The 22762-nt window shown below is 33.5% G+C and overlaps 1 protein-coding gene across 1 annotated transcript in view; it reads left to right on the forward strand.

Moving 5' to 3' along the window:
• Positions 1 to 20551, forward strand: part of Smp_122980 (kelch-like protein) — a gene marked incomplete at its 5' end in the record, with an annotated part of 30480 nt that extends 9929 nt beyond the window's left edge. Inside the window, 8 exons of the mRNA XM_018795960.1 lie at positions 1267 to 1463; positions 2476 to 2722; positions 6245 to 6385; positions 6494 to 6786; positions 8873 to 9363; positions 13529 to 13702; positions 17572 to 17956; positions 20211 to 20551. Of these exons, the coding sequence (XP_018650220.1) occupies positions 1267 to 1463; positions 2476 to 2722; positions 6245 to 6385; positions 6494 to 6786; positions 8873 to 9363; positions 13529 to 13702; positions 17572 to 17956; positions 20211 to 20327 (2045 nt within the window). The 3' untranslated portion in view covers positions 20328 to 20551. The remainder of the gene's footprint in view (positions 1 to 1266; positions 1464 to 2475; positions 2723 to 6244; positions 6386 to 6493; positions 6787 to 8872; positions 9364 to 13528; positions 13703 to 17571; positions 17957 to 20210) is intronic.
• Positions 20552 to 22762: the final 2211 nt, after the last annotated feature.

The raw sequence follows: 22762 nt of genomic DNA on the forward strand, positions 1-22762 counted from the left end.
CATGCTTGTGAATTAAGATATATCGAGGCAATACGCACAGTATGCACATATGCCAAATAGAGACTGACCAGATGCAGTCCTAACAAAATCGATGGGAAGATCCAAACAAGTAATACGAAGTGAATTTAAACTGATAGTAGTTTATGCATATGTGTTTACATGTTAATCTAATAAAGTTTCTTAGATGAAGACAACACTAAGACTAATATTATCAACACTTTGATACTAGAAATCTTATAAGTGACGTAATGAGTGTAAATATATTAAGAGTCATTAAGTATATTTTGTTTATTTTTGTGATAAAAGGTAGAGAGAGAAAAGTGGAGGAGTTAAGAGACAAGAGATCATATGACAACTTTTTTTATTATCACTGTTATCTACGTGTGTAGAAGCCTTATTTTTGTCCAAGTTAGATGACACAATCTGATGATTAAATGTCACTTCGTCATGCTGATTCTTATAACTTTTCTAAAAACCTGCCCATTTGATAAGTAGTTACCTATTTCTGTAGTAAATTTCGACGCTTAGCTCATTTTATTTCAGAAGATATAGTTGACGGAATAAAGTAGAGTGACACGAGGTTACAAACCGGTCTTACTGATGAATTCTAATATTCAATCATTAAAACTAGGATGAAACCATCTGAATAGAGCTCAGATTACAAGTTGTATGAAATAATTTAAACTAGTATATATATCCGCTTAGTATTGTTTGTTTGAATCTTCCCACTGATGTTTAGGACTGCAACTGGTCAGTCTCTTATTGGATTCCATTGCTAGCCACTATCCATCTTTGCTTAGTATATATATCATTTAATATATTTGGTTTTCAGATAACCGCTATAATTAAAATACTGACACTGAATCTTAAATGAATATTCATTTATAAAATCAACTCGGACGTAGGTTGTTCATTGTTCTCGTAAGAGGCCGTAGCCTTAAGTGCCAACCTAGTTAGAAGTAAAGCATTCATCACTAATGTCACCGGATAGCGAACACGGGATGTTACATACGGATTGAATTTCAATATCTGAACTATTGGATTACGATTCAATGGTTCGATGGTATTGTACCCATGATTGAATATTATTGAGGCGGTCAAAGTTGGAATAAAGCAGTTTTTTGGTGCTCATACATATAATATGACTTCATGATAAACACATTCTTTCAAAATATCCTCCTAATTCTGTAGAATTTTTATTTTAAACAACTCATTTCTAGCAAATATGTTAAATTGAATCTTTTTTTCTCAACTTATAATTTCTAGGTTATCTAGATTTACGTGAAGAAAATGTTGGTGATTTGTTAGCGGCGGCTTGTTTTCTACAAATTACTGAAGCATCACAAACATGTGAACGATTTTTAACTAAACGTTTAGATGCAACAAATTGTTTAAGTATGTCACGTTTAAGTGAACAATATGGATGTGAATTATTAAGAAAACGTTCTACAAAATTTATTTTAGTAAGTTTTATTTTATTTAGAAATAAATTTTACCCTACTGACAAAACTACTTTTGATAATTTGAACCTAGAAAGAAGAAATCATTTGTCTATTCTGTAAGAGATCGACTAGTTGACAATTGATTCATTCATAACGTACAGCTGTTCCGCTTTATTTTTGGGCAAATCATTGGTAAATGATTGACTGTTAAACAGAGTCATTGGGCGCATAATAATACTAAAAATTGACCTTTTCATCCTAAACGTATAAACATCTAATTCACAGTGTGGGGATTTGCGGAGATTGCAGTATTTTAACAGTTGAATTGGCAAGTCGATTTAAGCTAGACTATTATTAAAAACCTGGCCTGGTATGGGACTTCTCAGTAGTGCGCGTTCACGATTCCGCATGCGGGACTCAAACCCAGAACTTTCGTTCTCGCTCAAGAACGCTCAACCTCTAGACCACTGAGCCGGCGTCCAACGGTGGATAACTGTATTACACCAGACACGGATTGGATTTCACCAGTCATGGGTTCTCGCTAGAACTCCAGGAAATCTACCTTGAAGCTAGTCACTAATAAGCACATGATCTAATTGCCTAATCTTCTAACTTAAAGGGAAGTGGAAGAAATAGTAAATACAAGACACTAAACAACTTTTAGAAAACCCCTGTAAATGCAAACTACTAATAAGTAGATAAATACATTATTCATAATTATCTTCAACTAGATTAATTTATTTTGAAAACATTTAAAACGGTACCAAATATCTTTTCCATGATATTAAGATCAATTTATGGAGATATCCACTTGAAATATAGTCGAAAGTATTGATGAACATCTGGTTATCATATAAACTTTTAAAAGTTCTATGTTGGATCCTTTTTCACTGTATGGATTCTCACCGTTAAGGAGTTTATCCGCTTTTTTTAAATAAATACATTATGAGAATTTACGAATCATCATTTTTAAAACTCAGTTATCAAAATGTTTTACACTTTTCGAATGTTTCTTTATAATTAAAAACTCTAGGAACACTTTTCAGATGTTGCTCAACAACCAGATTTTCTGAATTTGAATTTTAAAGAACTTGTCACTTTGGTCTCTTCTGATCGTCTAAAAGTATCTAATGAGGCTACAGTATTTGCTGCTTGTTTACGATGGATCAGAAATGCTAAACAGCAAGAATGTAAAACAGAAATTTATAGGAATGAACCATTATTGGCTAACTTACTAAAATGTGTACGATTGACACAAGTACCTCCACGGCTTTTAATTGGTTAGTTAAAAAATACTGATTATTCAGATTTCCATTGTTATACAATTTATCTATTTCGATTAATTCTTTCTTTTTGTAAAACAAGATAACAAGTTATTATTAGTGAACCAAAAAATTTTATGTAAACTGGAAATAATCATACCTGAAATAACAATCTATTAGCTGATAAAGAAGATAGGTTCGATAATGAAAATCTTTGAAACTTTCACCACAATATATATAAACAATATGTTAGTTGACTGACCAGTTGTAGTCCTAAACATCAACGGGAAGATACAAACAAACAATACTAAGTGAATTTAAACTTCACCCCATTGAACAAGTAAGTGGCTATCAGGACTCAGTAGCTGGGTGGATAACGCGATGGCGTTTGAAGCGAATGATACTGGGTTCGAGTCCTAGAGTGAATATCAACTCTGAGATGCAGGTAAATCCAGCTGAAGAGTCCCAAATAGGACGAAACGCGCATCCTGGATTCCACTGCTAGCCACTATCCATCTTTGTTTAATATGTTAGTTGGTTGGAGAAAGTCTATTTGAAATTCTGGATTTAGGTTTTAAGCTAGTTTTTATTCTTTACCAAGGCGTACTTCCAATCTAAAGTGAACTAATAATTCCTGTGTGACTAAAAAATCAGTCACCTAGTGTTAAAATTTGAGATATTACTATTGAGTTATTTTGTTCGTGGCTAACCTGACATTTATTTATTTATTTAAACACATAAATATTGGTACAAGGAAGCACCAGATACATATGCGCCATACAAATCTCATCCGATTTGCTTGAGGGCTGTGATACTGCCCAGGTGCCCGAACTGAAGCAGGTGGTTTTCTTAGGGGGCCACGCCCCGAGCCTTTGAACGAAAGGTCTGATCCACAAGGCAGTGGAGCATCGTGAGGAGATGCAGTCCCATGATAGCCGTTGACCAGCAGCAGGTTCATTCGCCATTCGTTCCATCAGGATACTGGAGCCCATGTGCACCATTGGTTTGGAATCAGGGTTTTCCAACTCCCCTAGGTGGACCCTCCGTGTCCACCAACCCGGTTAAAGCGCCGGACATTCGCTTTTCGTCCTCTCACTTTTGTGAACAACACCCCCGCCACGAGAAGGCAGTGAGTAGGACTTCCCTGGCAGAGGCTATATATTCGCTGGCCATGTGAGAGCATTTCGAGAGGGAGAGTGGGCTCTCCCCACTCTCGGCCATACCAGGGCATTTGGGGGCAATCTGACATTAAAAAATTGGTTCATGTGATATGAAGTCATTTAGATTGATGACTATATCTCAAATTGATCATTAGAATTCAATTTCCAGTAACGGATTAAACAATCATGAGACTGGTTGATTAATCAATATAAATTTTGGCAATAGTCTGATAGTTTATAGTAATTTATCGTCTAAAGAAGTCGTAGTTTTTTTTAGTTTCACACTGAATTAATCATTGGAATTTTTTAAGATCATGATATGCTAAAAAGAAAAAGAGAAAAATGACGTATAAATATTTGACATAGACCTTATATAGGTGACATATAGCTAAATGTTACATGTTAGTACTTACAATAACTACTATATACTTACCATTACTAATTATAGAACTCGTAAAAACCTAACATGAATTGTGTACTTTCCTTTTTTATAGTCTAAAAATTCTCAACTGTGAGATATAGTTCTTATTTACACAAACTTACTAAAGTCGTAAAATATCAACGACGGTATTTCAATAAAAAAAACCGCAGGAAATTAATGAGCTTTCCTTGAAATATGAAAGTCTCTATTTAATACACCGGATAATTCAGACATATCTGTTCTTTAACATTCATTGATTTTTATATTTTTCAAGATGATGTTTATTTATAACCAAAAAGCGCATTAAAATAAATAAGATATTCCATGTATTTTCAACAAGATTAGATCCCATCAAAAAGAAATTGTTCATACTAATGAAGATAGTTTGTAAATTTCAATATAGATAACTCATAAGCAGCAGATATAAATTGTTTTAAAGAAGTAAGTGTACATTGAGATTATCAACGACCTTATCTATAAATGAAACTTAAAGTATAGTAGCAGTCTGTTGTATCTCGTGGAGAATTATGAATGGTAACTTTGAGGACTATTTATGGACCAATATGATATGTATATTTCCTATTGTTAAGTAACTAAACTATTCATACTCGTGTCCCTCTAATTATAAGCTTTATTTTGACATATAGACTATTATTATACGATTTACCATTCTTGAGTTATCCCTAGTCTATTAATTACTGTTCCCCCTATTCACAGCCATATTTGGCCAAATCTTGTACAAATGTTATTTTCTATTTTATGGTACGATGTGGTCTGTTCGATTGGTATATAAACCCAGTATGTTTGAGAATAATGATTTGTATTGCAGAGGCTGTTATTGGTGTTCTGGACTTAACCGGCTGGGCTAGGCAGAAAGCAGGACTGATAGGTACTCAAGACTGCTCATACGGATATTGTGTATCATTAATCCGATCGATAACTTCACTGCTCTCTGATAGGCAGTCTTATAACGTCATATATACTAACAGGGCATGCACTCAATCGATATAACACAGTCACAATCTACTGAACTAGTAATTATACTATGATATTTCCTTGGAAAAGCTTGAACCAGATTGTCAGGCAAAACGTTGGTTTTAGTTCAAATTCATTCGCTGAAATTTTACAAATATATTATTCCTATTTAATGTCTAGTAATTATTAATTTAGAATTTGAATATCTTCATGTTACAACTAGGCTCAATTAGGAACTACGACTTATTTCACTAGATTGTATATTCTTCAAAGTAAACTTCGGCTTTCAACTTCTGCTTATGTTGATTTGAAAATTTCAACTGTATTATTACAGTTAATAAAATGATTACAGACTGAAAATCAGTATAAACTTTACGTGTTATTATTGAATTGGTTTATTCGATAAATACTAGATTCCATTACTAAATTAAATTACCATTTAAATTTTCATAGTTAAAATCATGAGTCAATTGAAGCTAGACCACCATGGAAAACCTGGAAGCACTGGATGGCCGTTTCGTCCTAATCGGGGGATTCCTCAGCAGTGCACATCCACGATCCCGCCTCGCGAGATTCGAACCTAGGACCTACCGGTCTCGCATCAGAGTGCTTAACCTCTAGACCACTGAGCCGGCATCCATTGGTGTTAATGTCTAACTTCAACTAATCCACGAAGTTGAGCCACCGTCCACCATTGTCTTTAGTGAGTTAATATCTCACTCGTAGGTCCTGAGTTCGGATTTCGTTAGGCAGAATCGTAAACGCGCACTGCTGAGGAGTCCCACAATAGGAGTAAACGGTTCGTCCCAGTGCTTTTTGGTTTTGCCAGGGGGGGTTCTGAGTTTTCCAACTGATTATGATTTCAACTATGAAAAATATTGAAATCTCCAAAAAATGCATTCTAATTATCATTTCTATTATCAATTTTTTATTCAATTCTCAATTAATATGTTTATTCTAATTGTATTTATTTCTATTATTTAGATGTTTTAGAAAAAGAAACACTATTCCAAGAAGATTTCTTAGCGATACGTTTAGTTATATCTGCACTACGTGCACATTTCAATTCTGAATCATTTTATTCACAAATTCATAAAACTCAAACAAGAACTAATTTAGATTGGTGTCTTAAAACTAATACATCAACAAACAATGCAAATGATATCAATAATATGAATAATAATAATAATTTATTAGATACAAGAACATCATCCATATCATCACATTCATCAGTATCCTCATCATCAACCACTAATGATACACAACACAAGTTGGAAGAAACTATCAATATGACTAGTAATGGTATTAATAGTAGTCGAACTCACAATTATAATCGTTATCATCATCATCATACAGACCAACCATATCAATCTCCACAATTTAGTATTAGAATGCCTGATAATCAAGTTCTAAACTGTCATGAAAATTTTAGTCAAATAACAAAACCAAGATTATCAACAATTGGACGTCTATGGGCTTTAGGAGGAAAAACCATGACAACAACACGTGCATTACAAGAAATACTTGTAAGTTTAATAGTTTCGAAACTAATTTCAACAGTACAATTTCTCTATACAAGTAGATTTGATAGGATATTATAATATTATATTTTGTATGTCAGATGCCTATGATTAATTAGTCAACTACAGTGAAGTCTATAAAACAAGAATAATAACTATTCAACATCGTCTAAGCTATTTCGTTGGCCCATTAGTCGTAAATATGAGCTGACAAGCTGAGTGAATAGTAATTATAAAAGTAAACTATAACTCTAAAACACAGCCTTTTAATAAGCTTCAAACTTACAAGTGGGATAACCAAAATTACACATTCCATATTTTATATTACGAAATAGACTGAAGACTAGCTCTGTTCATGTATCCTTCATGTTACTTTGACACTGTTTCTTAATAATATTTAAGCTGAATTACGCTGTAGTTCGTGTAATATTATATCATTAGTTAACTGGTTTTCAAATGGTCAGTTATAAAATGTTAGATTAGTTTTCGAGAGGCTGATTATTTTGTCGGTTTTTTTGGTGAGACTATGGTTTATGGAAGACCTTTGAGCAACGCTACAATGACCTTCAGCATGTCCACCTACTAATTGATACTAAATGAGGGTTATAACAGAGTGTGAGGAATTAGAATTATGATTAACGGTTGATGGTTAGGATTAGGAATTAGATTTTGGGCTTTCATCACGAACTGATATCAGTTATAATTCCAAAATGCTATTTGGCCAAATGGATGAATGAATTTCGAGCCAGAATTCAAGACTAGTTATCCTATATTTTATTGGTTCGTCCATAAATTATAGTCTCGCCGTTTTCTTAATGATTGTAAATACACTACAAAGGATAGTCATTAACTCATACTTCTGGTTTAAATCTAAAAAAAGACAGTTTAAATGTCTTGGTTATTGAGACTGATATCATGAATACATAGGATCGGTTCTCCTTATGAATTTGAATAAAGCCGAAACAACAACTAAAGTAAAATGTCAAGAAAAGATGCATGTAATCTACTCTAAAATATACTTTTTGCAAGTCCTTACAGTTTTGCCTCACTTGAGATGGAAATAAAAAACTTCAGGCTCTTTACACAATTCTATAATCGCTAGCCAATCTATACCGATGAAATAATTCCATTTTCTTCTGAGCAGTCAAGTATTTTATTATGATAGTAACATCCATAAATAATGGGATTAGTAGCACTATGTTACATTCAAGCCACAGTTAAATCTGTCAACCGATAATACAGTTGACAGTAGTGGTAATGCTGATTGATTATCACTTCTCTTAAGAGAAATTACGTGTTTACTTCTCAGAAAACATGAAAAGATATTAACCTAGAGAGTATAAAGTCATGACTTTCATCTTCTATAAAATCTGTTAGTAGTGTAGATCATCAACGATGATGATCTCTGTCGGATGATTGGAGGCCTACTCGAGTTAGATGGGAATGGTGTGAAGAACCAGCTCACTTCGGAGTCACTCCTAGCTATCAGCACCTAACGTAGATTATCTCTTCGACGCAACAAAGTACTATGCCTGCTTTGAAGACCGTATAACACAAAGGAGTTTATTATGGAAATATATTAGTAAGAATGAGTAAAGAGCAGATAGTGAGACCACCACCTCGTGGGCCAGTCCATGGCATACGATTAACTGATACGCATTGGTTGATCTTGACCTTGAAAGGGATCGATGATCTGTTCGATATACAGTGACCTAATTGCCGGATGACTTAGCTAGGGCTCAGTGACATTTCACTGGCCCTACAGTAGTATTTGAACGGTGATTATTGAGACATAAAGGAAGTAAGTAAAAGGTAATAGAAATATAAAGTTCAAATACAAAGTGTAATTTTAATATTGAGATCAATTTGTGAAAAAAAGTTTAAGGATAGAAACGTAGTTGTGATAATGGTCAACCAAAGGCATATTGTTTTGTCAACCCCCAATGGTGTAGATTAACCTAAAAATGTAGTTCAGAAAGTATTTAACAAATATATGGAGAAAAAAATAGATCATTATTTAAGATAAATCAATAAATGGTTTTTTTCGACCATAAAAATTAATTCTTCATTCTCTTTTACAAACAAATGCAAGGAATATGATCCATATTGGAATACTTGGTGTACAATTGGTCAATTACCAGGTCAAAGACAACAATGTGGTTGTACTGTTTTAATAGATGGACGATTATTAGTTGTCGGAGGTCGTGATGAATTGAAAACCTTGAGCACTGTTGAATGTATTAATATCGAAGAAATATCTCAATCGAATGAATGTACAACAGATTATGGAAGGAAAGTTAATAAATTATCATCGGAAACTTTGTCAAGACCTAGAGCAATAAGAAATCGTTCAAGACAAAATAGTACAGATCGCAATGAAACTGATGTTAATAATACTAATCAACTAGAATTATGTATTGAATCGGCTAGTACTACTCTTAATTCGACAGGAATAGTAACATACAGATCAGAACAACAAGGACAATCTAATTCACAAAACTGTACATCATCGATTAATAAAGAAGTACAAAATAAAGAAGAACAAGGTAGCTGGAAAATTGTTTCAGCAATGGCAACACATCGGTATGTGTAGATAATGAATACTTTTGGTTAAAATAAGAACTAAATGATAATTAGTTAAGATACATATTATAGAATTTGTTTTTATGTAAGATTATTTCAGCTGTTTCATGCATAGGACTTTCAATAGTGTATCGCCGTAAGTAGTATATGAATAATTCTTAGTAAGACTAACGAATCGTAATTATTCTCACCTGAAATTTATAATTATTTAGTTACACAAGGGTTTTAAATGGAATGCCTTTTCTACATAAAAACCCTTAATCAATGTTAATATTCCAATTTTATAGCTCAGTGGAGTGACGTCTAATTGTCTATAAATAATGATCTATCTCTTGTCTTTACTTTTAACATAAATTCACGGAGAAATAAAAGTATCGGTTGACTGTCTAACAAACTGTCGTGAAAACTTTATAATAAAAAATTTACGGGACACCAAACCTATGTCCTTCAAAATACTCCTCTTTATGGCAATTCACTTATCTTACATCCGTTTCTACGGTTCAAGACATCCTTGGATGTCCACATAAGCCGTTCTTTTCATCTTCCTCGTCATTTCCTTTTTTGTCGCTCAATCCATGTTCTGTGACTACACCTCACTGTTGTGGACGTAGGGAAATAGTTCGGTTTTTCGCAAATTTTTTTCAGGTGTCAGACATCCACCAGAATAATACGAATCCGGTCGATAAGCAAGTGAACTTTGGTCGCCAGCATTAAAGTACTATCTGATTAGTCATTTAATCAGTTATCTCTATAACTAACGATATCGGTAGCCCAGTTTGTATGTTTACCGAACCGACTACATATATATCCGAAGTGTTTTTAATAATGATAGAGCATTTTCACTGAGTTTAGTAAATCCATTTGACACATCTTCATAAAAAACATATAATTTACTCCTGAAATTGTCCAGTGTGGGTTTTCCTCAGAAGCTAGTATTCATCAAATCCTAAATAATAAGAAATTTTGAATGGCTCTAAACTTATGATAAGTAGATTTGAATTAACTTCATTTATGCAACTTATAGTAGGCTTAAGACGTTTTGTAATTGGTTATGAATCACTTGTTAATATCATTTGATAATATTATTCAGGTGTTTACATTGCGCTTTGATATCCAGTTTGAAGACTGTTTTCTTTACAAACTGAAATGAGTTTAAGAACCATTCAGAATAAAGAAGCATTGGACAGCGATTTCATTTAAGACTGGGTTTTTTCAAGGCCTCTCTCTCTCTCTCTCTCTCTCTCTCTCTATATATATATATATATATATATATATATATAGTGTTCGATCATAGGTGTCTTCGACGCATTGCTCGTATATCCTGGGACCACCGTGTAAGTAATGCAGTTGTTAGGAAACGGGTACTAGGTAAGGATGGCAAATCGATTGATGAAGTAGTGAAACCGCATCAGTTGAGATGGCTGGGACATGTGTTACGTATGCCCAACCACCGACTGCCCCGACGTGCAATGCTTTATGGTGTAGGAGTAGGTTGGAAGAAAGCTAGGGGCGGCCAGACCAAAACATGGCATAAATCCATGAAGTCACTGACAAGTGGACTGAGCCATGTTGGTAGGTGTAGACTACCTGGTTGGGATTCGTGAGATGATAGCAACCGATGGTTAGAGACCTTGAATGACATGGCTTAAAATCGTTTGCAATGGCGAAGGTGCATCCACTCTTTGTGTTCTACCAACTTCTAATCTTCTGAATTCTTCATGTCCGTATCCTTTTTCTCTTTCCAAATTTATTTCACTGGATTATACTCCTTCAATAACATCTTCAAACCTTTATCCTTCACATAATACTTATACTCTTACTACTTCTACCAATATGGGATTTGAATCGACAACTGCATCTCTGTGCTGATGTGGTATGGCAACTCGAACTGATGTACGTACGTACGAAGTTCTACGTTGTAACTGACTGACTGACTGATATACATATATATATATATATATGTATATATATATATACAGAGAGAGAGAGAGAGAGGACTAAAGGGTAATATATGTACACATACAACAAATAATTACTTTCTTATGGACAACATGTAGAACTATAAGCAAAGATGGATAGTGGATAGCAGTGAAATCCAGGACACGCGTCTCGTCTTATTACGGACTCGTCATCAGGATGTACCTATATCTCAAAGTTGATGTTCACTCTGGTACTCGAACCCAGCATCATTAGCTTCAAACGCCATCACCTTATCCACTCAGGTAGAACGAAACGCGCGTTCTGGATTCCACTGCTACCCAATACCCATCTCTGCTTATAATGCTTGTAAATTAAGGCTATATCGAGGCAATACGCACAGTACGCATATATGTCAATAAGAGACTGATCAATTGCAGTCCTAAACATCAATTGGAAGATTCAAACAAATAATACGAAGTGAATTTAACATTTAGAACTGTTCACATAAATATGTGATCCTAATTACGAAAAGAATTTGAAAAAAGCGTTTATCAAAAAGTTTAGTTTTTATTTTTAAAATATAAATAATTATTCTTCCACTGTTGTCTTTCTTATGTAGGAAAATTTAAAAAACTTCTCTTTTCTCTTATTTTAACTTTCCCACTATCGAACCCCATATTTTTAAACGCTTATGCCTTCATAAAAGAAATAGTAACTTTAATGAAGTACATATCTGTCAAAATAAGTTTTGTTAGTAAAAGGAAATTTAAAATAAAGTAAGGGAGAAAAGTGACTCTTTCAAAATTCAATTAACGTCTTGAGCCGTTCGCGTCATTTCTTAACAGAATATAGGTTTGTGGAGACTGTTTATTTTCAAGATAATCTTCATTACAGATTGAAATCAGCTAGCGAAGTATTGATTATCCCAAAATAAGTGTTTGAATCTTCCCTTTGTTGATGTTAAGAACTGTAGTTGGTCAGTCTCTTTTGTCATATGTACATCCTGAGCAAATCTACTCGAGTCCTGTCAGGTTATAATGATTTTTAAGAAAACCTTTGGTACTCGCTATCAGTGAAATCCAAGACATGCATCTAGTCCTTCTTGGAGCTCGTCAAATGGATTTACTATTTTTGTTCTAGCTTGAAAGACTGGAGTAGTATGCTGACAAAACCACACAGGTTGTAGAACTATAAACTTTTAAACTCATTAATCTGAAGATTTTATATTTCTTGTGATACCTAAGGGTCTTGAATTTAACTTCAAGTAAAGTTGTGGATATACAATACTTTATAGTTTTAATCCAAAATGAGACTCGTAATAAATTTTTTGTAATACTCACATATTCTCTAAATAATTTTAGCTTATTGTGAAAACAGATACTGTCTAGCCTTAAGTCTTGTTTTTTGTTAGTATTGTAACTTAAGGCATAATAATTTAGTTCATAACTATTTATTAATCTTCAGTTGATCGACTGAAACCGTATCTTAAACTTGTAATGGTAATCTAGTACTGAAAAAGCCACCTGTTAAACTACAAGTCAATGAATAATATATAAGTCCAAATACATATAAACAGTTAATTGCATCTTATTATAAAATATGGGAAAGCAATTCACTTTAATGATCTCTCTTTTTCATTACATATTCAAATAATATAAATTAATTACATAAAGTACTTTACATGAATAATAAATTATGGTTAGGATAAGAAATAGCCTAATTACTTACTGACTTCTGTTACTCCTCGTGGAGGAGCATAGGACACACACCAGCACTCTCTATCTAACTCTGTCCTGGGCAATCCTTTCTAGTTCTTTCCAGTTAGTGTTCATCTTTTTCATGTCTGCTTCCGAATCCCGATATAGCGTGTTCTTCGGCTTTCCTCTTTTCTACTTACTTCAGGATTTCAAGTTAGGGCATGCTTCGTGATGCAGTTTGTTGATTTCCGTTATGTATGTCTTATCCACTTCCGACGTCTTTTCCTAATTTCCTCTTCAGCTGGGAGCTGGTTTGTCCTCTCCCACAAAAGGCTGTTGCTGATGGTATCCGGCCAACGGACATTGAGTATCTTTCGTAGAACCCAAATAAGTATTCATCATTAACTGTATTAAAATCTTATAATAATAAAATAACTTGCCTCAACCATGCAAACATACTTTGAGCTTTTAATAAATAGTTTACAACTGATTAGATCAGATATAATTGCTCATCATTCTCACTTTGTTTTTTATTTTTTGAATCATAGGCATGGTCTAGGAGTAGCCGTTTTGGAAGGTGTTGTCTATGCAGTTGGCGGACATGATGGATGGTCTTATTTAAATACTGTAGAACGATGGAATGGTAAAGCTAAAGCCTGGTCACCTGTTACTCCAATGGCTGTTCAACGTAGCACAGTTGGCGTTGCTGTTTTAGAAGGACTGTAAATGATTTAGTTATTAAATTTTAAAATAAATGACAATTATTTAAACATTTATTTGCCAAAATGTGCAAAGTTTGAAAGACTATTTTTATGTCATAGTTGTAGCGTCAATATAATTTACAGGGAGCAATAATCTACTTCATCTCATTCCACAAGCCAGTGACCATCTGACTCCATACTTAAGTGTATAACGCTATGGCGTTTGAATCGAATGGTACTGGGTTCAAGTCCTAGAGTGGATATTAACTCTGGGATTCAGGTACATTCAGTTGGTTTGCTTTTCTAACTTCAATCAATTCTCAGTATTAAACAACTATCTTTTAATGTCATTTGTAGATAACTGTCTTGCACTCAACATGTTTGAATTCTATTGATCATGATTTCTCATTAGAACTCCGTAAGCTCCTTTTCATTAGGTTAGCTCGTTATGTTAGCTATCCAATCCAACAGTCACTACATGCCTGTTGCACTAATAATAATTATCTGCTCACTAGTAGTTGATTTTTGAGGGGTAGTCCCCGGAGTTCTAGTTAGCAAAAGAAAATTACCTTATTCTCAGCTCATAACTGTTATTATTCTCAGTTTTCCAATAAGAACTCACTTAAACGAAATGAAAAGCTTATTATTCTATGTCAATAATATTCGATCTGTCGATAAAATCCAATAATAATTTCTCAAACCATAATGTCATAACTAAGAGATTATTATGTAATTTTTTCCCTTACTTTGGTATTTTTTTTCATCACATATTATATTAAATAACTAGTCGAAGTCCAAAAGTACTGAACAATTGTTTGATGTTAAGTTGTGAAACTAGAACTTTTTGACTTTCATGAGGGAAGCATTCATCAGCAAATTATCGAACTAACTATAATGAGTTAGGTAAGCAAAGATGGATAGTGGATAGCAGTGGAATCCAGGACGCGCATTTCGTCCTATTTGGGACTCGTCAGCTGGATTTACCTGCATCACAGAGTTGATGTTCACTCTGGCACTCGAACCCAGTATCGTTCGCTTCAAACGCTATCGCGTTATTCACTCACCTACTGAGTCCTGATAGCCACTTACTTGTGCAATGAGGTGAAGTGTAATTCACTTAGTATTGTTTGTTTGAATTTTCCCATTGATGTTTCTTTTTGGACTGCAACTGGTCAGTCTCTAATTGGCATATGTGCATACTGTGCGTATTGCCTCGATATACCTTAATTCACAAGCATGGTAAGCAAAGATGGATAGTGCCAATTAGAGACCGACCAGTTGCAGTCCTAAAACATCAATGGAAAGATTCAAACAAACAATACTAAGTGAATTGATGATGAGTTAATATTTTAACCGTGAAATAACTCACAATATAGAGTGTTTTTCTATATTTTGTATGCTACTATTATCCAACCCTTTGTTAATTATAATAGTAGTGACCTTATGCTAATTCTTTTCCCTTCATGTATTATTACCCATAATTTTAGGCAACCAACTTCAAGTTATTAATAACATACTAGATGATATTATAAAACAGATAAAACTAATCAATTAGGTCAGTAGTGATAGTAAATGTCTATTTGCAAAATGATAACATTTCATTTATGGATTGTATGATGTTAGTTTAATGTTCTATTTTAGCTTTCATGTAACAACATAGACATTGAAAAAAATGTTTTACAACCAATTAATCTTTACTTTTATCTTCATTCCTTTAAATCATTGCACATGTCTGTCTATGAATAAATGTAGCATTTCTCTCTTCAATAAAATATAATGTAATCTTATTAGTCTACTTTGTTCATTTAATTTGTGAACGATAGTTTACCATGGTTATGTTTCATGAATGTTTCACGAAAAAAAGATATATTCTCTTCTGTTTATCTGTTTGTTGAATTATTACATATGTTATGTTTCATAGTAAGTCAGTCGATCATCTTTTTTCTTTGAAAAAAAAGCACTGTCTTCCTCCTTAATGTAGAACATAACTACCTATTATTTATAGATAATAATGATAAACTGTATAACTGACTAGAAACAAGTAGAACTTACTACTTATACAACAAAAAACTTTGATATTTGACTAAATCATTTCTTAGCCCCCAAATGCCCTGATACGGCCGAGAGTGGGGAGAGTCCGCTCTCCCTCTCGAAATGCTCTCACATGGCCACGCGTATATAACCTGTGCCAGGGATGTCCTACTCACTGCCTTCTTGTGGCCGGGGGTGTTGTCTACGAAATTGAGAGGACGAAAAGCAAATGCCAGGCGCTTTAACCGAGTTGGTGGACACGGAAAGTTCATTTAGAGGAGTTGGAAAACCCTGATTCAAAACCAATGATTTACACGAACTCCAGGATCCTGAAGGAACAAATGGCGTATGAATCAATCGTTGTTCATCAGCTACCATGAGACTACATCTCCTCACGATGCTCCACTGCCTTGTGGATCAGACCTTTAGGTCAAAGGCTCCGGGTGTGGCCCCCTAAGAAAACCACCTGCTTCAGTTTGGGCACCTGGGCAGTATCATATCCCTCATACAAATTAAATGAGATTTGCACGATGCATATATATCTGGTGCCTCCTTGTACCAATATTTATGTGTTTAAATAAATAAATAAATCACCTCTACTTTGTAACGTCATTCAATGACTATTGATGTAATACTAGACAAACGAATTGATGTCATTCATAATTTCATTACATTAGCTTAATAGATTGAACTGCTCAACTCCTCATGGTAAGCAAATTATATACATACAAACCTAGTTATAATTGAAATAATGCGGAAATCATTAATTCTACGATTAATTAGCTACAAACAAATGATTGTAAATTGTTTATAGTTGACTCATTGTTTGTTTGTAAGTAGATCATCATCTCTCTAGGTATCCTGATCAAATTAAGCCTTGATATAAAAAGTGAAATAAGAAAAAAAAAACTTCCTGTATGTTAATATCTTAGTTCGATGATCTACGGAGCGATTTATCGTTATGGCCGGATTTATTACCGCCTCGTGTAACAGTATTTGTATTGAGTGTATTACAGAACTGGTTTCTAATCTAACCGTTTTGTGTTTAGACAGATATTTTGTGAAATATATTCATATAGGTTAGTTTTCATCACTGAATAAACTTAGCGGATGAATCAGAGAAATCCATGAACTACTGGTGCATTGTTTTGTCCTAGTTGATATTGCCAACTTTATTGTTGTTCAACTTGTTGGTTGACAAACAGCAGGGATTTTTAACCTGGTAACTGATCTAGTTGTCGAGCCTATAGAAAGTTCAGGGATAAACAAAGAGTTAGAGAGCATTTACAGTCGATACCATAGTAAGCTACTTATATGAGTATTTGTGTTTGTCATGTATATATGTGTTCAAATACATATCAAAAGTAGAGGCGGCTTAATCTGGAAGCCTTTTTTAGAATTCCATTGACCATTTAGCAAACGAATTTACGTTTTACGGTAATCGACTCCAAATATCTGAGGATGCATTTCGCTTAGTGGTTTATTTTGACTAATCAATTCTAGTATTATAACATTTTGTAACATAGGCATTCAAAAAAGACATATAAGTGCAAAGTATTCTGTTTATCTTAATAGTGCAATGTCATAAAACATATTCTTACTTTTCATTTATTCGATATACATAATCACTCAATTAGTACAAGCCTTCAATAGCTATTTTAATTGATTATCTGTTATTTGTAATACAATAAAGTACCTATGACTTATAAAAAAGTGGATGTCTGTTCTAAAATTTAAATACCATTGATTTCAATCAAGAAACAAGTGTCTTTAATTGGAATTAGTAAAGCTTTCTTCACTAATTTTTTAGGTGATGTATAAGTGGCCATAGAGTTAATTTTATTTCTACTCATCCATAGGTTATATGCTGTTGGTGGTCGGGATGGAAGTGCTTGTCTACGAACAGTGGAGAGATTTAATCCTCATACACAACATTGGTGTTTTATCGCCCCCATGTTGCATCGTCGTGGTGGAGTTGGAGTAGGAGCTATTGGTGGACGTTTGTATGCAGTTGGTGGTCATAATGCTCCACCAAATCAGCCTCATGCATTAAGAACAGCTAGTGTTGAAATGTATGAACCACGCACTGATATGTGGACGGAAGTGTGTGCTTTGTCATCTCCCAGAGATTCTATTGCCGTGGCTCCGCTCGGTTATAAACTCTATGCTTTAGGTGGACATGATGGGCAAGCTTATACTGATCGTGTAGAAGTATATGATCCGGAAGAAAATAAATGGACTGAAGTAAGTTATCTTCTGAAAAGTATTTATAATACTACTATAGTGGACCTGAAAACAAAGTTGCAAGACACATAAGTTACAATCACACTCATTGACGAGCAAGTTAATTCTTAGGTTTACAAACTGAAATGATAAAAAAAACTGTACCCTTTCTCCATCTATTGCTGTCACTATCGAACATCAAGTTGAACCAAGAGTTATCCTTTAGAAAAGTCACTACTATAAGATTACAATTGATTCCTAGAAAATTTTTAAATGGTTTCTTGTTAGATTAAAAATCATTTCGATGTTTTGTAGGTTTTTATTATCGCCAAAACATTAGAATCTTCAGTTCAATTTCAAATATGTAAATATATTCAAGATGCATTAGACTATTGTAGATGATCTTTATTACTCCCCAATGGTCATTAGTTTTTATACTTGTATTCACCCATGATGAGAATCGCCCTTAAACATACGATAAGACTGGACATATTGAGAAATATAAGATTAATTACAAGTGCTTAACATAAATTAGATTAGGATCAACCGTTGAAATAATTATCTATGGCTTATGTAGTTAATTCACAATACGATTATTATATAAATTACTGAATCTCAAGTCTCAACATCGTCTTTGCCTAATAAAACTGAATATATCAGCTAATCAAAAAGGTTGGAACTCTAAAATGCACCAGAGGTTATGTGTTTCCTTCTAAAAACAGAAAAAAAGCTTCAAATAAGGTGATGCAATAAAAAAAGTTATCTTAATTTATTAGTGTTAGACATTTGTAGGGATTATTGAATAAAATAGTTTACATCACAAACTGATTTTAGTTGAGTTATCGTTGAAAACCAAGAAACACTGGACAGCTGTTTTATCCCAGTATGCGTGTCCACAACTCCAGGTAGGTTCAGACTCAGTACTTTAGGCTTAGCAGTCAGAGCCTAATTCCTAGACCATTGACTTAGCATCCAATGTTTAACATTTCTGGTTTCAATCAATTTACATTTTTACACAATCACCTTCCAATTTCTTCGGCCAGTAACTGTCTTACACGCAACATAGCCTAACTCCACTAGTCACGGCGGTGGTAAACCTTTGAAGTTCTTCTCAGTGGTCTAACTGCTGGACCCTCACTGTGAGTCCTGGGACCCTTGAGTTTGGCCCCAAGGGGTTAGTGGGTGCGTATAACCTCAAATCCCCACACTAAAACAAAACAGCTGTCCAGCGATTCTTAGTTTTTGTTGGTTGTCCAAAGTCAGTTCATGATTTAAATTATCTTCTTTTAGATGGTTAATTGTATGAATCAGTTTTTAAATCTACCCAACACCTTACGTTTATCGTCTCTAAATCAACTTTTCACGTATATTTCCTCTAATTTGTTCAGTTACATCATATAAATTTTTTTCATTAAGTTACCCTTCGTTTATCTAATGAGATCTATTAGTTTTTATTCCAGTTTTTACTTTCATTTTAAGAAGTTTTAGTATGAAATTTACCAAAAAACTTTGATCTGGACACTGTATGATGCACATGATATTTGTATTTAAGCCAGTTTATATAATTAATGTTTACTGTTGATTACTATCTAGTGTTCAGTTATACTCCACCTGTAAACATATTGTAAGACAAATAGTGAGACAAATTCTTTATTAGAGTAATAACTTACCGTTTAAGTAATGGGAATTTCATCTCCAGAGTGAAAGGTATGAACACATCACTAATTCAGATTGAATTACTAGATGGAGTTGATTACTTATAGTGAAAGCATAAATCAAAAAAAACCAAAACTGTGTATATCAATACAGAAGTATACGATCAGAATGTCTCATTATAAAAAATATTTGCTAACTTTGAAAGTAAAGGTCATCTAAGTAATTAACATTTGTGATTCTATGATTTTAAAAAAATTGATCGGAGAAATAAACTTCACATCTGATTGTTTATATAAATGTAACACCATTCTATGTATCTTAGATACAATAAGGTATAAGGTCGACCGACTAACAAATACTTTTTACTATTCCATACATACAATTCATATGAAACTCCACAAACTCCTTGTGTATCAAACTTTATTAACTTATCTCGATCTTATCTTAAAATGAACCATAAATTTGAAAAGAACAGTTCCCATGTATGCATTTGCTTATAACAATAATATTTGTCTGTTTAAATTAATACTTAGTGTTTTTTCCATTATTTTGCTGCTAACAATGTTCCTAATCATCTGTTATTATCTTGATGTTTCTGTTTTAATCGCTTTTTTTTCAGGCAGCTCCATTACCAAGTGGAAGAGCAGGAATCGCTGTAGCAGCTAGCGGACCAGGTGTCACTGATGCTAATTTCAGTATAAAATTATCCTATCATAAAGTAGATCCACTTATTTAATTGAATGTGATCACATCACATGAAACCAAAGAACATAGCTTGGTTGAATAAAACATTTTTTTAGTGCATTGTTTAAAATGTCTGTATATTGTAATCATTCGTTTTCATTTAATTTAATTTAACATAATATCGTTATTGAATGTATTTTAAATTGCTACGAGGACCGTCTTATCCACTTCCGAAAAAATGCCTATAACATTTTGGAATAAACACATTATGAAGTACTTTGATCTTTTTCAGAAAATAATTTTGGGATAGATGCCTAATTAACAGATTAGACTGCAGACAAAAAGAGGTATAGATTAAGAAAGTGCTATAAGAGTCTCTGTTAATAGGTCACCTCATAAAGTTTGCAAATAGAATTAAATAAATTGGTCAAAGTAAGCCTATACAGTTTGTTACGATTGACCATAGTTATTTATGCTTTAAATATCACTAACAAGATTGAAATGATCTGAAAACAAAATAACTTTTATTTGATTGAGGTGAAAACGATGCGATTTAGGGGGGTAAGACATTTCTGTGATTGGTTCACAAAGTTTGCGAGCCCCAAGCCTATTTTTTCAACAACACGTTTTTACGGAGGGGAATACCATTCTAATATTTTGTTGTATTTTATTTTACCACAAAACCTGCCGTATTTAGTTTCGTGGTAATTTTCTAATACCCTTTACAACATCACTTAATCTAAGGCTCCTGGAAAAAATTAAAATACCCAAGGTTTATGATTATTTTACTACAAGTTCATTGCCGTTTAAGCGAAAGAATTATTTCGTCGACGGTAGTGTGTACTACTAATACTGAATTTAAAAAAAACAGCTTTCGACCGAACATTTTGTATTGACTTGAATCCACAGTCATTATTGCTTGCTTAAATCATTTGTGCTATTTTAATTCACAATGTATACAGACTATATACTCCGATGTTTTATTAAAAATATCTCTATTACTTTGTAAACAGTTTCTTTCAGCAACCATTATCACAAAAAGAACTATTAAAAACCAGAGGAACATCGAACAGTCGTTTTCGAAGATTTTAGGACACTCCACTATTGTTTATACCTAATCTTATATAGTAAGAGATCGATGATCTTGTAATTTAATCAAAAATAACCACATTAGTTCTAGGTAAATAGTTTACAATCGACCAGTTTATATATTCATTTTCAGTTAATCTTAATGATAGATTCTGTGAACCCTAGTATATAATCTATTTAATAGAACTGACCATTGACATCTGACGTGTTATCTGTCCTCTTGTGTGAATATATTAACTTCGTTGTTAAATATAACTGGATAATCTTGTTTGAGTACTTAAATTTATGACTTTTTGTTGTATTAAAGGCTCACTGGAGAGATCGCTTTGTATCAGTGTTGATGTTTTCACCTTTGTATGCAATAAATATCAAACTTTTATGAGTTCTAACGTTAGTTTATTTATGATGTGATGTTTAGTGATTTGGTATTAATAAAGGCAATTCATAATTAAATTACCGGACTATATCAACTCTCCTACAATTAGCTTCGATTATGGTTAATTTTTGCCAAGCCCCTTTATTAACTTATTTAAGAGACAATGTTATTTGGACACTGACAATTCATCTATTTCTTTGCATCGTTATGATCACTATCATCTCTGTATAAACGTGTACGCTCAACCACATGTGACGGCCTACGTACATATCTCTCTCTAGCTTAAATATCGATAGCTTAAACATTGCTCGATGCGTCCTTCTCTTTACCGTGTATATATGTGCTCGAATCCTATTAATAGCCTTTGCCTGGCCTAGCTGCGTCTTGATTCGATGTGACCACAAACTCACCTCTGTATTCGTTCACCTACATACATTCACCTCTTTGCTCCGATTCTCTCGATGTGTTTGTAACTTTATTATCTGTGCTGTCCAATAATAAACTTTAGTCGCCACATCTTATTGCCTTCTGAATTCAAACACCCTTGGGATTTATATAATAACGGTAACCAAGGTGATTGATTAATGAAGCTAAACCACTACAGGTCTACCTTACTAATAAATTATTCACGCTAAGAGACTAAAACTAAAGACAAATACATTTAGTTTTTGAATTTCCTCACCATTGTCACCATTAATATATTATGATAAATAATCAGAGGTGTATTTTTAAAGAAAACTGAACAGTTTGAAATAATCTATGATTGTCCGAGACATTTTTAATGTTGTTCTGTAGCTATGCATCAATCAAATCCACATAATCTAAAAAGAAATAAATCGATCAATATGTACTGTGAACTAGAAAAATCTAGGTCCTGGGTTCGGATCTCACGAGGCGGGATCGTGGATGCTCACTGCTGAGGAGTCCCACAAAAGGACAGAACGGCTGTCCAGTGCTACCACGTTTTCCATGGTGGTCTAGCTTTAATTGATTCATGAATTCAACTATAAAATTACTAAAAT

This window comes from Schistosoma mansoni, chromosome 2, assembly GCF_000237925.1.
Source record: "Schistosoma mansoni strain Puerto Rico chromosome 2, complete genome".
Lineage (NCBI taxonomy): Eukaryota > Metazoa > Platyhelminthes > Trematoda > Strigeidida > Schistosomatidae > Schistosoma > Schistosoma mansoni.